The sequence below is a fragment of the Bos taurus genome, chromosome 27 (genome assembly GCF_002263795.3).
Source record: "Bos taurus isolate L1 Dominette 01449 registration number 42190680 breed Hereford chromosome 27, ARS-UCD2.0, whole genome shotgun sequence".
Taxonomy (NCBI): Eukaryota; Metazoa; Chordata; class Mammalia; order Artiodactyla; family Bovidae; genus Bos; species Bos taurus.
Genome location: NC_037354.1, coordinates 26,298,856 through 26,316,472, shown reverse-complemented (window position 1 = coordinate 26,316,472; position 17,617 = coordinate 26,298,856). Strand labels below are relative to the sequence as shown.

At 44.2% G+C, this 17,617-nt stretch overlaps 1 protein-coding gene across 1 annotated transcript; it reads left to right on the top strand.

The window, feature by feature from the left end:
- The first annotated feature begins 975 nt into the window (after nt 1-975).
- MBOAT4 (membrane bound O-acyltransferase domain containing 4) lies at nt 976-9,987 on the top strand. The gene is made up of 3 exons (NM_001192257.3): nt 976-1,094; nt 5,027-5,251; nt 9,024-9,987. The coding sequence occupies exons 1-3, from the start codon at nt 976-978 to the stop codon at nt 9,985-9,987; spliced, it is 1,308 nt and encodes a 435-aa protein (NP_001179186.3).
- The last annotated feature ends 7,630 nt before the right edge of the window (nt 9,988-17,617 follow it).

Genomic DNA, 17,617 nt, shown 5'->3' with positions numbered 1-17,617 from the left:
AGAGCTGTATCTCACTAACAGGTGGTCCTTGCCTTTAAGATTTTTTTTTCCTTAAGATGATATTATATCAGGCTATACTTTCCTGTCTCTTATTTAAGGCTGCTTGCTCTTGCATGTACCTTCAGAGATGAAAAACGGCTGGTTAGGGACAGCGCGGTGATGCTTGGCTCGGTAGATGGACCTCAACTCGCCATGAGGCTTCTTATTCTTGTCTTACTTTTAAGCAGTGTCTCTTGGATTGCTTTTCCACACCCTAAAGAAAAGCTTCTCTTTAAATATTCCTCTCCACATGTTTTCTTCCTTAAAGACTTTCGAATTTTAACAAGCACTTATTGAACATATCATACACACCCAGCACTGTTCTCAGTGCAGGCAATACAGCAATAAACAAAACAAAGTTCCTCCCCTGTAGAGCTCCGAGGGAGACGGGCAATAAACTAATCTAGAAATAGATATACAAGGGCTGGTGACCAGTACTATAAAAAAGAATAGAGCAGAAGGAAATAGTATAAGGAGCGCAGGGAGGAAATGGTTGGGAGAGTCTTCCTAGTCTTTGAGAACCTGCCTCCCTTTCTCACAGCTCATGTTCTTGCTCTCCCTTCCTAATCCAGTGAGTGAACTGTCCTCAATGGGAAAATGAGATTTTTCATTTACTTAGTGAAAAGAATATGACAGTCAGATGACTGGAAAGGCAAATACTGCAGTATGTAAACAAAACCAGAACTTCTGAAAGCAATGCTTTTGTGCATGTCCTTGTTAAGTGATATAATACCAAATATGTTTTGGTTTCTATAGTGAGTTCCCTTTATCAGAAAGCCAACTTTTTATACTGCTTATCTCCAGTGCTTTTGTTTGCCTTTTGCTCACCCTTCCTAAACCATATAAAAAGATCAGAGAACCTGGTTGAGACTTCTCTTTCAGGAAAGCATCAGTTAAGGACTCTAGGAAGGATAGCGTCTTTTGTTCCAGTTCATGATGGATTGGCTCCAGCTGTTCTTCCTTGATCCTGTATCACTTTATCAAGGAGCTGCTTTTCCTTTTGCACTTCTGTTTAATCATCTCTGTGTTATGGATTCATTTTCCACTCAGGCCAGGTAGGTTTGATGGCTAATTTTGCTCTTATGTTTAGGTTGGAGTGCACATGTGAATATTAAATATTAATTACACTGGTCATTTTTAAGTTATCATCATATCATCACTGCCACTGATTATTGATTGCTTGATTATGCATATGTCTAATAGAGTGAATCAGAATTGGAAATTGAAATCATGTCTGCCCTGACTCAGCTAAGTTTGATAAGTTCACATTAAAAGGGAAAAGGGTGAAAATAAACCAGGGAGAGATGAATGTTGGGGTGACACAGATTTCCTCAAATGGATGCATCTATAAATCAACCATGCACTCCAGATGTTCTTGAACAGTCTTAGTTTCATGGAATTCTATGATATTCAATAAAATTAAATTTTATTAAACATGATTTTTTAAGTGCCTTTGTATGATTTCCCAGAGAAATGAAATAAGTCAAAAACAATTTTCTTAGATTAGTTTTTTCTCAACCTGGGATCTAGTGATTATTGTCACTAGAGATTTGATGGGCTTCTCTGATAGCTCAGTTGGTACAGAATCTACTTGCAACACAGGAGACCCCGATTTGATTTGTGGGTCGGGAAGATCCACTGAAGAAGGGATAGGCTACCCACTCCACTGTTGTTCGGCTTCCCTCATGGCTCAGCTGGTAAAGAATCGACTGCAATGAGGGAGACCTGGGTTCGATCCCTGGGTTGGGAAGATCCCCTGGAGAAGGGACAGGCTACCAACTCTATTATTCTGGCCTGGAGAATTCCATGGACTGTATAGTCCACGGGGTTGCAACAAGTCGGACATGACTGAGTCACTTTCACTTCACATCAGAGATTTGATAATGATTAAAATGATTTTTTATAACCAATCAACTTGATACATTAGAGACAGTCCCTATTTTGTAAAAAAGTTTTATGAAAAAAAAAAGTTTTATGGTATATCCTTTTGCAAAGTTAAAATCCATTGCCAAAGTTCTACCTCCTAATAATTCACTTATTTCTGAAATGTGGATTTTTACATGTTGGGGGTTCTTATGTAAAATCTGGCTATATCTAACAATCAGGCAGGCTGAGTTTGATTACACTGTGGTAGACTATTACATGTACACAGCTAGTTGGGGGCTCTTTACCTTTGTTTCAGAGATGAAGGCAACAGTTGTAAAAAAAAAAAAGTTTCCTATTGAGGAAGAATCACTAACAATAAAGCAAAATGAATGCAAGAATAAGGGTTAATTCCCATAGGTTAAGATTTCTGGCTTTGGAGTCAGCTTAATGAGCCCTGGGCCCTCTCTTCCTGAGTGTTCTTGTATATGTGAATAAACTTGGTCTTTATCTGTAAAATGGAAATAACAATAATAATAATATCATCCTCATGGGGTTATTTTAAGGGTTAAATAAAGAAATTTCTTATAAAGGGATTATTGGCCCAATGCCCAGAATAAAATAAGCACCAAAAAAAAAAATCATGCATCTTGCATTGTACACGTGTAGACAATTTCTTTCTTTTTTTTAATTGTTTTCTAATTGGAGTGTAATTGCTTTACAGTGCTGTCTTTGTTTCTGCTGTACCACAGCATGAATCAACTCTAAGTATACATACATCCCCTCCCTTTCGGACCTCCCTCCCTCTCCCAAACCCACACCGTCCCATGCCCTCTCGGTCGGTCACAGAGCACTGAGCTGAGCGCCCTGCGCTATTCAGCAGATTCCCAGCAGCCGCCTGTTTCACACATGGTGGTGTGAATATGTCAGGGCTACCCTCTCAGTTCGTCCCACCCTACCCACCCCGCTGCGTCTGCAAGTCCATTCTCTACCTCCGAGTCTCTATTCCTACCCTGCAAATGGGCTCATCTGTACTGTTTATCTAGATTCCAAGTGCATGTATTAATAAACAATATCTGTGTTTCTTTTTCTGACTTAACAGTGCTTACAAATCCCCAGGGCAGTTGCTTCAGGTTTCACTTGTGCTACATAAGGAATAAGTGTTTTCCCTTATTTTTCGATGGCAAGGGAGCGAAGGCTTAAACCACAGTGTTCAAAGCCCTACACATAGGCTCAACAAGCGGTTCAGGAAGGGCCAGGGCCTGTGTAATGGAGCCTCTCATACTGAGGAACCTACATCTCCCTCAAGAAAGGAAGACATCTTTGCAAAGGCGTGTCTGTCCCAAGCACACGAGCCAAGGAGCCTCGATCCACACCCTGGGGCATATTCATTCATTTTTCCTGTCCCTGACTTCTCAGTCCCTGTTTCAGATGGTTTCTTCTGACCTTTTTGTTCAGATTTATAAACTTGGCACCAACTAAAAGGAAAAACCAAACAAACCTCCATATACTGTGGCAAGAAGAGCTAAATCTTCATTATGTGGAATCTCCAGGGCCTCGACTGGTCCTCGAGTCGTCCACTGGCTTCCGAGGGAGACAAGCTCCCAAACCATCGATGTTGATGTGGGTATTTACAACATTATAAAAAGTGCTAAGTCATGAGGCCAAAAAGTGCAGCAGGGTGGATTAAGGGTAGACATAATGACAAAATCACATGATATCATTACCTAATCTAAAAGAATGATACAAAGGAAGTTATTTACAAAACAGAAAAACTCACAGGCACAGAAAACAAACTTATGATTACCAAAGGAGATAGCTGGGGGTGGGAGAGGAGAGATAAATTAGAAGTTTGGAAGTGACATATACACACTACTATATATAAAATCGGAGAAGGCAATGGCACCCCACTCCAGTCCTCTTGCCTGGAAAATCCCATGGACAGAGGAGCCTGGTAGGCTGCAGTCCATGGGGTTGCTATGAGTTGGACACGACTGAGCGACTTCACTTTCACTTTTCACTTTCATGCATTGGAGAAGGAAATGGCAACCCCCTCCAGTGTTCTTGCCTGGAGAATCCCAGGGACAGGGGAGCCTGGTGGGCTGCCGTCTGTGGGGTCGCACAGAGTCGGACACGACTGAAGCGACTTAGCAGCAGCATCATATATAAAATAGATACACAACAAAGACCTACTGTATAGCACAGGGAACTGTATTCAATATCTTGTAACAACCTATAATGGAAAAAATCTGAAAAAGGATATATGTGTGTGTTTAACTGAATCACTTTGCTGTACACCTGAAACATTGAAAGTCAACTATACTTCAATAAATTAAAAAACAAAACAAAATATTATACTGATGGTAGCAGCTTTACTCGAATAAGGATGTACTGTAAGATTTTATTCGTATGAATTTAGAGAGTAGGCTAAACTATGTATACAGATGACAAAAATTATTAAATGATACACAAAGACTTTGTCATTGAATTTTCAAACACTTATTATAGCGAGGCATTGGACTTCCCTGGCAGTCCAGTGGTTAATGCTCCCAATACAGGGTGCATGGGTTCAGTCCCTCACGCCTTTGCAATGGGTTGGGGAACTAAGATCTCACATGTCACGTGGCAATAATAATAATAACAATAAATTTTAAAAGGGAGCCACTGAGCCTATCCCTCCCCTCAACCTTCCCTCTGAAGGCCAGGGCAGTGTGACTATGTCAAAGGGAAGAGACCCATCTGGCTGAGATGACATCTGGAGCCCTCCTAGATCCTCAAGCCTAGATTCCCAGAGCTTTTAGGTCACACAGCAGGCACAGGGCTGTGTGTGGCCCTACCGGGAAACATTACAGACCTGTCCCCACAGGACTGTTGGGGACAAGTGTTCTCACTGCTATGGTGGACATCAAAGAGGGGTGACCAGGCAGGAATCACGGTTCGCCTCCCAAGGAAGTAGTTCACAAATCCACCCTGCCCTACCTCCCGCATTTCTCTCCTATACCGCTGTGACTTCTTTAGGGGTGGAGTGGGGTCCACCTCCATCGGGCTTCCCAGGTGGTTGCTACGGGGACTGACTGCACTGCTTGGAGGCGGGCTCAAGGCCAGGCTGTCGTCTGTGTTCCAGGTACCTGTTCCTCCTGGCGGGAGGCGGTGCCCTGGCCGTGGCTGCTATGGGTGCCTTCGCTGTGCTGGTCTTCATCCCCGCCCTGTGCACGGTGGTCCTCATCCACTCGCTTGGCCCCCAGGATGTCCACAGGCCGACCTTCCTCTTTCAGATGACCTGGCAGACGCTGTGCCACCTGGGTCTGCACTATACGGAGTATTATCTGCAAGAAGCTCCTTCTACAAGGTAAAGCAGCCCATTCCTGCACTGGTACCAAGCCACCAGGGTTTGCTTCCACCCAGATGGTGGAGAGGACCTGGGCATTGAGTTTGAATCCGAATTCTTCCATATCTCAGCAGCGTGATCTTGAGTGAATCAGTCAACCTCTCTCAGCCTTCATGTCTTTTTCTGAAATAAAGGATGTGTGTGTGTGTGTGTGTGTGTGTGTGTGTGTGTGTTGGGGGATAACAACGCCTATCTTGCAAGCTTCTTAGGTTAGAGGTAATGAATATACCGTAAGTCCGCTACCCATGAACGAACTCTACTCCAAGAGTGTGCTCGTAAGTCCAATTTGTTCAAAAGTCCAACAAAGTTAGACTAGGTACCCAACTAACACAATCAGCTATATATACTGAAATAGGTTTATAATACTTCTCACACAAACAGTACATAAAAAACAAAAAAATAAAGAAAACATTTTTAATATTATGGTACAGTACCTTGAAAAGTACAGCCCCTGGCACACAGGGGCTGACACTGAGCACACAGGCAAGTACAGTTCCTGCCAGGAGGAGGGAGAGGAGGTGGGAGATGGTAGAGCGGAAGGATCGTCAGCAACAGGAGATGGAGGGCGAGCTGCAGTTTCACAAACACCTGATGTTAATGGAATGTATGTCCATGTCTGAAAGTGTGCAACTTAAAGGTTCATATGTAGGGGAGTTACTGTATAAACCTATTCTAGTAAGGGGCTTCCCTCGTAGCTCAGTCAGTCAAAGAACATGTCTGCAATGCAGGAGACCTGGGTTTGATTCCTAGTTCGGGAAGATCCCCTGGAGAAGGAAATGGCAACCCACTCCAGTATTCTTGCCTGGACTGTAGCCTGGGGTCGAAAGAGTCGCACACAAATTAGCGATTAAACCACCACCATTCTAGCACAGTACTGTATAGCTGATTCTGTTAGTTGAGTACTTAGGCTAACTCTGTTGGACTTAGCGAACAACTTGGACTCACAAATGCTCTCTCTGAACAGAACTTGTTCGTATGTAGAAGACTTACTGTAAGTGTAAATGTATGACTGCTAGCCTAGTAACTACCATGAGCTTCCTACGTAGCACGGTGCCTGGCACCAGCTGTAATTATCATTGTGCCCGAGAAAGAGGGTGAACCAGGAGTCCCAGGCCCCCGCCTGCAGGTGACTAAGCAGAGGACACACACCTCAGTGCAGGTGGTTTAGTAGACACCCAGCTGGCAGCCTCCCTGCTGTTTTCCGGTAAGATAGGGAAGGGCCAAACTGACTGTCAGCCTCTGCTGAATTTCCACACACCTGCTCCGCAAGAGTTTTACTTTCACTGAGACACAACTCTCCATCCCCTAGAAGAAGAGAAGTCACCCAATCCAGGAAAGAAAATCAGGTGCCAAGCAAAGTCTAGGGATGTGTTTTCCTGAACCAGTGAGATCAGCAGGATTAGAGGGAAGCAGGCACCTCTGCCATCCTGAGGGCTGTTGCTCCCGGCTCCACGGTCTCGTGGTGAACTAGAGTGGTGACCTATCGAGGGGAGAGTCACCTCTCTGATTCTAGCTGCCGTTGGCTCCTGCACTTTGCCATCCCTCTGCACCCAGGATCCTTTTCTTTATTCTATTTTCACCAAAGGCTCCAGGGCTTGCTTCTCTGAGGAGAAGGCACGATGGTGGGTGGGTAGGGAGTGGGGAGTCCCGACTGGGATGTGGTGACCTAGGGCTACCTGGGGGGCCTGGAGGAGCAAGTCGAACAGGATCTGGCTGGATGGGAAGGAGGCTGAGCCAGAGCTGAAGTGGGAAGATGCATTTGTTTGCTCTGGCCCTCATACAGAGGGCTGTGGACAGGTGGCTTCAACAACAGACATTTTATTTCCTCTGGAGGCTGAAGCCCAAGGTCAAGGTGTTGGCAGGTTCAGCTTCTCCTGAGGCCTCTCTCCTTGGCTTGTAGATGCTTCTCCCTGTGCTTTCCCACAGTCTTCCCTCTCGGCGGGTCTGTGTCCTGATCTCTTCTAAGGAGACCAGTCACCTTGGACTAGGGTCCACCCTCACGACCTCATCTTACCTTAATTACCTCCTTGAAGGCCCTAGCTCCAAATACACACATCGTAGGACCTCCAGTGGTCCAGTGGTTAAGACTCCATGCTCCCAATGCAGGGAACTCGGGTTCCATCCCTGGTTGGGGAACTAAGATCCCACGTGCCACGCAGTGCAGCCAAAACCAAACCAAAACCAAAACGAATAAATGGAAAGAAAAAAAAAAAACACCCAACATTCTGAGGTGCTGGAGGTTAAGAGTCCAACATATGAATTGAGGGTGGGGTGGACATGTTCAGCCCTTAACAGAAGGTGAGTGAACAGGGGTTAGTGGCCGGTTTGCTTACTGTTTGATAAGTCAAGTAAGGTCAGTTGTCCTTTAGTTCTCAGACACAGAAACAGCATTGGTTGGGAAACAGAACCATTTTCTCCTCATAGGACAGCACTCCTGATCGTCGAGCGTGTCACTGTAATTGTCATTAATTTTCTCCTTGACAGTCCTGCCAGCAGGATCTTCTCTACTGTGAGGGCGAAGCAGGAAGAGCTCAGGTGGCTGGTCAGGAACACGCCTCGAATTGCTAATGACTCAGCGAACACCCTGAACCTCTAGCATGACTCCCTGTTCCTCAGCTCAGATCCCAAAGCCTGCAAAATCTTTCATTTAAAAAAATTTTTAAATTGGAGGATAACTGCTTTACAATGTTGTGTTGGTTTCTGCCGTACAACAACTCAAACCAGTCAAAACTATATATATGAAAAGTGAAAAGTATTAGTTGTTCAGCCATGTCTGACTCATTGCAACCTCATGGACTATAGTCCACCGGGCTCCTCTGTCCATGGGATTCTCCATATACATCCTACCTCTTGAGACTCCTTCCCACCCACACCCCCCTAACCTACTCCTCTAGGTCGTCACAGAGCACCAGGCTGAGCTCCCTGTGTTAGAGCTTCCCACTAGCGATTGGTTTCACACGTGGTAGTGTATATAAGTCAATGCTATTCTCTCAATTGATCCCACCCTCTCCTCTCCACACTGGGTCTACAAGACCATCCTCTATGTCTGTGACTCTATTCCTGCCCTGCAAATAGGCTCATCGATACCATTTTTCTATATTCCATAGACATGCGTTAATATACAGTATTTATTTTTCTCTTTCGGACTCACTTCACTCTGTATAACAAAGCCTGCAGAATCTTACAGTCCAGATCTTCAGCTTCCTAGACTCTCTTCATTCCTAAGGTTCTGTTTCTTCTGTGGCAAATTTCTCCCAGGTCCCTGATCCTAATCTTAATAAGCCACTCTCAGAGATAACATATTCAATGTTTCCCCCATAATATTCCTTGTTTTTCTTTTATTTGCCTCTCTGACTAAGGATTCATCTGTCCATTTATCCTTCCATCCTGCTCAGAGGATCCTGTGGCTCTGAATTAAGCCAAGAGTCTTTGGGGCAGCACTGCAGGGTACTAGATTGGTCTTACATGCTTTTTAAAAAATTAAAAAAAAAAAAAATGTTTGGTCACCCCTCCCCCCATGGCATGTGGGATCTTAGTTCCCTGAAGAGGGATTGAACCCATGACCCCTGCATTGGAAAGTGGAGTCTTAACCTCTGGATCTCCAGGAGAGTCTCAGATTGATCTCAATTGTCTAGAGCCACCCATTTCCCCAGGGATCTTGTTTGAGCAATTGGATGGGGCTAAAATAAACTATGGAATGTTTTACTTTAAAAAAAATATATATCTCTTTCAGGTTCTGCATCACTCTCTCTTCGCTCATGCTCTTGACCCAGAAGATCACATCTCTGTCTCTGGATATTCGTGAGGGGAAGGTGGTAGCACCATCAGGACGCATCCCTAACAAGAATTCTTTGTCTGAGCATCTGCATGCGGCTCTTCCCTATCTCAGCTACTTGCTCTTCTTCCCTGCCCTCCTAGGAGGCCCGCTGTGTTCCTTCCAGAGGTTTCAGGCTCGAGTTGAAGGGTCCAGCAGTTTGTGGTCCAGGCACTCTTTCTGGGCTCTGACCTGGAGGGCGCTGCAGATCCTGGGACTGGAGAGTCTGAAGGTGATCGTCAGCGGGGTGGTGGGCGTGGGGGCAGGACTTGGAGGCTGCAGGCAGCTGCAGTGCGTCTTCGTCCTGTGGTCCACGGCCGGGCTCTTCAAACTCACCTACTACTCCCACTGGCTCCTGGATGACGCCCTCCTCCGCGCGGCCGGCTTTGGATCTGAGTTAGGTCGCAGCCCGGGTGAGGAGGGACTCCTCCCCGATGCGGACATTTGGACGCTGGAAACGACCCACAGGATAGCCCTGTTCGCCAGGAAGTGGAACCAGAGCACGGCTCGGTGGCTCCGACGCCTGGTTTTCCAGCAGCGCAGGACCTGGCCCTTGTTGCAGACATTCCTCTTCTCGGCCTGGTGGCACGGTCTCCACCCGGGACAGGTGTTTGGTTTCCTCTGCTGGGCTGTCATGGTGGAAGCCGACTACCTGATTCACGCCTTCGCCAGCGTGTTCATCAGCTCCTGGCCCATGCGGCTGCTCTACAGAGCCCTGGCCTGGGCCCACACCCAGCTCATCATCGCCTACATAATGCTGGCCGTGGAGGCCCGGAGCCTCTCCTCTCTCTGGCTGCTGTGGAATTCTTACAGCAGTGTCTTTCCCACGGTGTACTGTATTTTGCTTCTCCTGTTAGCAAAGAGAAAGCATAAATGCAACTGACATCTTTCCCATCCCTCCTCTCATATGCCCACGAAACAGACGTTAGAAAGTACCAGATGGCACCTGTGTGCATGTATTTGCACTTTTCCATGATAAAAGTTGTTGTTTTTTTTTTAAGTAATGGATGTATATACCTGATGTCTTGACATGGAAATCTGTCTATCTACTTTAATGATCTATTATTGATGCTGATACTGAGGATCCAGAAAGGAAAAAGACATAATTTCGTCCCTTAGGGGTTACAGTTTATGTGTGGAAGGAAAGTTTAGGTTTAATATGATACATAAAAATATAAGGCACTTTAATGTTTATACATGGAATCTAGAAAAATGGTATGATGAACCTATTGCAGGGCAGGAATAGAGACTCGGACATAGAGAATGGACTTCTGGGCACAGAGAGGGAAGGAATGGGTGGGATGGATTGACAGAGTAGCACTGAAACATATACATTACCATATGTAAACTAGATAGTATGGGAAGTTGCTAGATAACACAGGGAGCTCAATCCAGTGCTCCGTAACAACCTAGAGGGATGGGGTGGTGGGGTGGGAGGGAGGTTCAAGAGACAGCAGTTCAGTTCAGTTCAGTCTCTCAGTCGTGTCTAAGTTTGCCACCGCATGGACTGAAGCACGCCAGGCTTCCCTGTCCATCACAAACTCCCGGACCTTGCTCAAACTCATGTCCATCGAGTCAATGATGCCATCCAACCATCTCATCCTCTGTTGTCACCTTCTCCTCCCGCGTTCTATCTTTCCCAGCATTGGGTCTTTTCCAGTGAGTCAATTCTTTGCATCAGGTGGCCGAAGTATTGGAGTTTCAGCTTCAGCATCAGTCCTTCCAATGAATATACCGGATTGATTTCCTTTAGGATGGACTGGTTTGATCTCTTTGCCCTCCAAAGAACTCTCAAGATTCTTCTCCAGCAGCACAGTCAGAAGGCATCAATTCTTTGGCACTCAGCCTATTTTATTATCCAGCTATCACATCCATATGTGACTACCAGAAAAACCATAGTTTGACTAGACGGACCTTTGTCGGCAAAGTAATGTCTCTGCTTTTAAATATGCTGTCTAGGTTGGTTATAGCTTTTAGCAAGTGTCTTTTAATTTCATGGCTGCAATCACCATCTGCAGTGATTTTGGAGCTCAAGAAAATAAAGCCTCTCACTGTTTCCATTGTTTCCCTGTCTATTTGCCATGAAGTGATGGGACTGGATGCCTGATCTTCGTTTTTTGAATGTTGAGTTTTAAGCCAGCTTTTTCACTCTACTCTTTCACTTTCATCAAGAGGCTCTTTAGTTCCTTTACGCTTTCTGCCATAAGGGTGGTGTCATCTGCATATCTGAGGTTATTTATATTTCTCCCTGCAATCTTGATTTCAGCTTGTGCTTTATCAAGTCCAGCATTTTGCATGATGTACTCTGCATATGAGTTAAATAAGCAAGGTGACAACATATAACCTTCACATACTCCTTTCTCAATTTGGAACCAGTCTATTGTTCCATGTCTTTCACTTTCATCAGGAGGCTCTTTAGTTCTTCTTCACTTTCTGCCATAGGATGGAGTCATCCGCATATCTGAGGTTATACAGCTACATGTATACATATAGCTGATTCAATTTGTTGTACAGCAAAAACTAACACAACATAGTAAAGTAATTATCTTCCAATTAAACCTAAATTTTAAAAAATATAAGGTGCTGTGAACAAAGTAGAAAATGGCATCTACAGATGGTCTCCAACTTACAATGGTTCAGCTTATGACTTTGCAACTTAACAATAGTGCAAAAGCAGTACATATGCAGTGGAAATCATCCTTGGAATTTTTATCTTTTCCTGGCTAGTGATTTATGGTATAAGGCTCTCCTGGGGTGCTGGGCAGGGCAGCCACAGCTCCCAGTCAGTCACAGGATCATAAGTAACTTGAAACTTCCCTGGTGGTCCAGTGGTTAGGTCCAGTGGTTAAGACTTTGAACTTCTAAAGCAGGGGCATGGATCTGATCCTTGATCAGGGAACTAAGATCCTACGTGCCGTGCGGCACAGCCAAAAAAAACAAAACCACCAAGAATTTGAAAAATTTGGTCTAAAAATGGCAAGGCTGATATTATCTCAGAGAGATATGTTAATAAACTGAGAATCCAGCAGACTAGATAATCACTTACATAATTAAATACTTAAAATTATTTAAATTCTTAAATACAAAACTGATTCATGAAATATATCCCATGAAGAGACTGATAACAAGAAGTAAACACTATTTTAGTACAACTTTGAGGGTCTGGTCCTTTTTCTTGGTATATAACTTCCTCTGTTTCTTCTTCTGTTAGGATTTAAAATATACTGAGAGAAAGAGGTCAGGACCTCCAAGTTCCAGCGAGCTATGTCATTTTAACTAGCATTTTCCTAGCACTACCACAACTGTGGGCCACCTGGATTATTATCTAATTTATTTTTTTTTCTTCAAATCAACTTTAACTTACCTTACTTTTAAAAACTTTGTTTCCGAGTAGTAGCATTGGCAAAAATTGGCTTTGGTATACTAATTTTATTCTCCTTCCGAGCTCACTAAAAGAAACACATCCTTGCTTGAGTGAGAAATGTTTGTGTACTGCTTAAAATCATCTGCTTATCCCAGGATTATGTTTGTCCCACCAAAGAAAGAATTATGCAGGTATCTAAGCTTCTAATACAGAAAATTTTCATCCTCAAAATATAAAATTGCAAAAAGCTTTTAATGTCTAAAATTTAACAAAGGTAATACTAAGAAGCTATAATATATATACACGCACGCTGCTGCTGCTGCTAAGTTGCTTCAGTTGTGTCCGACTCTGTGCGACCCCATAGACGGCAGCCCACCAGGCTCCAGCGTCCCTGGGATTCTCCAGGCAAGAACACTGGAGTGGGTTGCCATTTCCTTTTCCAATGCATGGAAGTGAAAAGTGAAAGTGAACTCACTCGTCCTGTCCGACTCTTAGCGACTCCATGGACTGCAGCCTACCAGGCTCCTCAGTCCATGGGATTTTCCAGGCAAGAGCACTGGGGTGGGTTGCCATTGTCTTCTCCATATACATGCATAGATCACTTAGAAAGTTATGTCAATATCACTTGCCATCATTAAGGCAAACAAACAGCTCCCGATCTCAGCACACAGGACTTAGTGCAACAAGCGTTAAGTACCTTAAACAGATGGGATGAATGTGTTGTGGCCTTGACCGGCGTGGTTCTATATTTTCTCTCACTACACTCAATACCCCAGAGGAGACAACGTGGACAAATGGGGTTTCCAGCATGGGGAACAGTCAAGAAGGATACAGTAGATAACCTAGGGGGTGTTATTACAAAGGAAAATAGGGACTTTCCTAATGGCTTAGCAGTAAAGAATCCACTGGCCAATGCAAGAGACACAGATTTGATCCCTGATGTGGGAAGATCCCACGTGGAACAACTAAGCCTGGGAGCTGCAACTAGTGAGCCCACGGGCTGCAGCTATGGAAGCCCGAGAGGCCTAGAGCCTGTGCTCTGCAACAAGAGAAGCCACTGCAACGAGAAGCCTGGGCACCAAACAACTAGAGAATAGCCCTCGCTCACGGCAAAAGGCTGTGCAGCAACGAAGACTTAGCACAGCCAAAAATAAATACATAAAATGATTTTAAAAAGGAAAATAAATACAGTATTGCTGTATAAATTCGATAGCCTATTACAACTTTTAACTTCATTTAAATTTTTGAATCATCTACCTGTTGCATTTATCAAACCATACAGTAATAATATACAGAAATGCCACTGATAATACACAATAAAAATTATTCGAAGTGGTGCAACAAATCTAAGACCATCACAAGCACTGAAATGGCAATCTTAAGGATTAATCCAGAGAAACAAGTGGGATGGTGGTGCTGGTGGTCTCATAAACTCGGAGAAACATTAATCATTGCAGCATTATTTATTATAGAGAAAAATATTTAGCATGAGGAAAATGGTTAAGCAAATTATGATGGCCTCTTTCAGAGCTATTAAAAATAAATGCTTTTTCTAGAGGTACCTCTGGGGAACTGGCTACGTGGATGCATGTGTTCTCCAGGTTATGAAAACCCTTCAAGCTATACACTTAATATCCATGCAACACACATACATACACACCCCCCCCCCCACAAAGATACACACCAAAAAAAGATCCATGCAAGTTTCTGTATATATGCTACACTTTAACAATTTTAAGTGAGTGCTCTTAACAATTAGGGAAATGTATATGAGAGAATGTTCAGCTTTAAAATGAGTTGGTTAATGAAGTATTTTAAATTGCAACTTGGTCTCCCCAAATCTCTCTCCCTTTCTCCTAGGGATCATTTCTGCTCCTCTGATTGGTTACAACCAGAATATTTGCTTCCTTCTTTTTCTATTTCCATTTCTGCTCCTCTGATTGGTTACAACCAGGACATTTGCTTCCTTCTTTTTCTGTTTCCATCTACCAGGAAGGGTTTCATTTAGCTGGAGAGTATAAAGAAAAAAGAAAAAAGAAAAAAAAAAAGACATTTAAAAAAGAACAATGCAATTTGAGAGAATTACTCTAAGGAGACATAGACCCTGGAACTGTCTGTCTGCAGGGGAGATCCTTGGGATCCCCAGAAGGGCAGAGAAAAGAGACTGTGTCTTCTCTCCCTTCCTCGTTCCCTTTGTTAGGACTCAGCTCTTTCAGTACAGGATCCTTGGCAACTTTAGTTTCTCTTTCCTTGAGTTGCTGATTATCACTCCCAAGACCCTGCTCACAGACTCCCAAATGCCCTTGACTGATAGCACCTGCTCATTCTTCTCGTTATTGACCTCATGGCTCTGACCTTGCTGCCAGAACTGGATTTTTTTTTCCCTCTTGCTTGCTCTAGAAGTGGTCCCCAGGCCACCCCTACTTTCTATCTCTTTCTGGCTTGTACGTTGACCAATCATGCTTATCCTCTACAAATGCAAGGAAATGGCCAGTAGCCTCTGCCCTGTGGGCAGCAGCCCTGGTCAAATGAATTAGATTCTGTGGGACAAATACTAGAGTCAGCCCCTGGAGGGCATACACTTCCTGACCGCTGGTCTCCCACCTTTTGTGTGTGTGTTAGTCATTCAGTCATGTTCGACACTTCGCGACCCCATGGACTGTAGCCGGATAGGTTCCTCTGTCCGTGGGATTCTCCAGGCAAGAATACTGGAGTGGGTTGCCATTCCCTTCTCCAGGGGATGTTCTTGACCCAGAGATCAAACCCAGGTCTCTGCACTGGCAGGTGGATTCTTTACCGTCTGAGCTTTACCAGGGAAGCTTTGGCCTCCTACCTTGGTATCCACCAAATTACTCTAAAGGGTCTGGGAGGAGCCCTGACAGATCCTTCCCACAGCCCTCCAGAGGGGACCTCATCTTGTTGTTTGAAAGCATCATCCTGTGAGATTCTGGTGATTAAGAAATCCCTAAAAAGGGGATAAGCCGTAACTGAAAAGCTCAGAATTCTCGTGTTGACACAATCAATAAACAACCTGTAACAATGAGTAGGAGAGGGTTTTATTTGAACCAGGCTGAGGACTAGCTCAGGAGAGCAGTCTCCAGTGAGGAAAAAAGTGGTCTGGAGAAGCATGGTTTTCACTATAGTTTTATATCGTGTCAAAACGTAGAGCCTACGTCAAACACGACCTTTCTTCAAGGTTTCAACAGATGGTTACAGATTAGCACGTACACAGTGAGTCAGCAGGACCCTGGCTCTGGGAAGGCAAGCTTATCTTCAAAGGAGTGGAACGCTGCCATCACAGGAAGGGGAGTTTATAAGGGCAAAACCCACAAGGCTACAGTTAGATGAAATTTTATTAAGAATTACAATTGGAACTGGCAAAAACTAAGGATACTTGTTGAGTAAGAACTGATTGGGGCCCTAAATGGTTGCATAGTTACAAGGGGGAGGACTCGAGACCACAAGGTTGCAGCTGGCAGGTGTTGTTCTGAAGACAGCTCGTGGTGTCCTTGGGTTGGAACGGTTTAAAGAAAGTTCATGTTCTCAGAGAGGCAGAGAGGTGTCCGAAATCAGATTCCCAGTGGCCACCATTTTTATACACCCAAACTGTGATTACTCAATTACAATTTCAATTTGTCATCCCAAATTGAAATCTTAATTAAGAAAATATTTAACAAAAATAAACTACAAACTTTGCTTTCCTAAGAGGACCAAGGAACTATAGATGCTATTACTTGTCTAATGAAATAACACTGCCTTAGTAAATATTCCATGAAAACTTGAGGCCACCTCTAGCCCTATTGTTTTGGATCTGCTGGGCTCACAGGGCAGTCCCATCCCCCTGATGCATGTGCGGCCATGCTCTCGTGCTGGCATTCTTTTAATCTGTTGGCAGATGCCATGACCAAAAGGCAGCCAGTGGCTCTAAATGGGCAACCAGGTTTAGTAATCCACCTACTGTTCAATGTCTCCAAAGGTGATGATCCGATCTTGCTTTTTTCTATCCATGTAGCTTTATAAAGCAAACTGTAGGATTCACACATGCACGTCCAGCCTGTTGATCCGTCAATCTTTGACTCATCAATTCCATGAGAATTATGGAAAAGGAGGCCCAGATGGAAAGTGTTGAGGAGTATGTCCTGGCAAGAATTTGGAGATCTTGAAAGTCAAGTTCTACCTCTGCCCAAAGGATGCAACTCAGCCCATGTGACCAACACCTTGCAGGCAATGAACTCTTTTCCTGGTTACCTGAGAGACCCTGGCAGCCAACCCGTCAACTCTGGGTGAAGGGGAGTGGATCAAACAGTGAGGAACAGGTTGATGGTGAAGCAGGTTCAATGGCTGTTAAAGAACAGATTTGACAATTGTATTCATGGGAGCATGGTAGAGACCAACAGATTATGGGCATGGGCATTGTAACGACGAATTGCTAGAAAAGAATAAATGGCAATCATGAGTAATTATCCTGAATAAAATGTCAACTATTAGACTAACAGATTCAAGTCACTTCCAACAGATTCTTCATGTTTTTATAAATTAGCAGATGGTACAGAAACTTGGTTTCCTCTAATCTCTGGGTTCAGCACTGAAGGTGAAGGGGCAATGATTATTTTTGATATGAACTTTCTCAACTGTCCCTATTTCCCAAACAATAAAACTATGCAAAAAAATTGAACACAGGCTTCACCGAAGAACAGACACTTCATTTTTGGCTATTAGGTAACATGCTGTTATTCATAATAACACCAGATTCAGAGTACTTAAATAAAAAAAGAAATTAAAGTACAGGATAAGAGGGTTAGGGACAGAAGAGAAATAAGGGAAGAGTGGTCAAAAGAAGGGTGCTGGTCTGTTTCTGAATTTTACTTCCCTACTCTTGAGATTGGGCTTCCCTGGTAGCTCAGACAGTAAAGAATCTATCTGCAACGTGGGAGACCAGGTGCCTGGGCTGGGAAGATCCCCTGGAGAAGGGAATGGCTATCCACTCCATTCTGGTCTGGAGAATTCCATGGACAGAGAAGCCTGGCAGGCTACAGTCCACAGGGTCACAAAGAGTCAGACACGACTGAGTGAATTTCATCCGCACTCTTGAGATCAGGCTTGGCCACCCACTCCAGGCTCTGGTCAGTGGGTGTGTGGAGCACGTGTG

Bases quoted from the DNA above. Each gene is read 5' to 3' on its own strand.
- MBOAT4 (NM_001192257.3), top strand. From the start codon at position 976: ATGGATTGGCTCCAGCTGTTCTTCCTTGATCCTGTATCACTTTATCAA. The intron at 1,095-5,026 runs GTAGGTTTGATG...TCTGTGTTCCAG, and splicing joins TCATTTTCCACTCAGGCCAG to GTACCTGTTCCTCCTGGCGG. The intron at 5,252-9,023 runs GTAAAGCAGCCC...TATCTCTTTCAG, and splicing joins CAAGAAGCTCCTTCTACAAG to GTTCTGCATCACTCTCTCTT.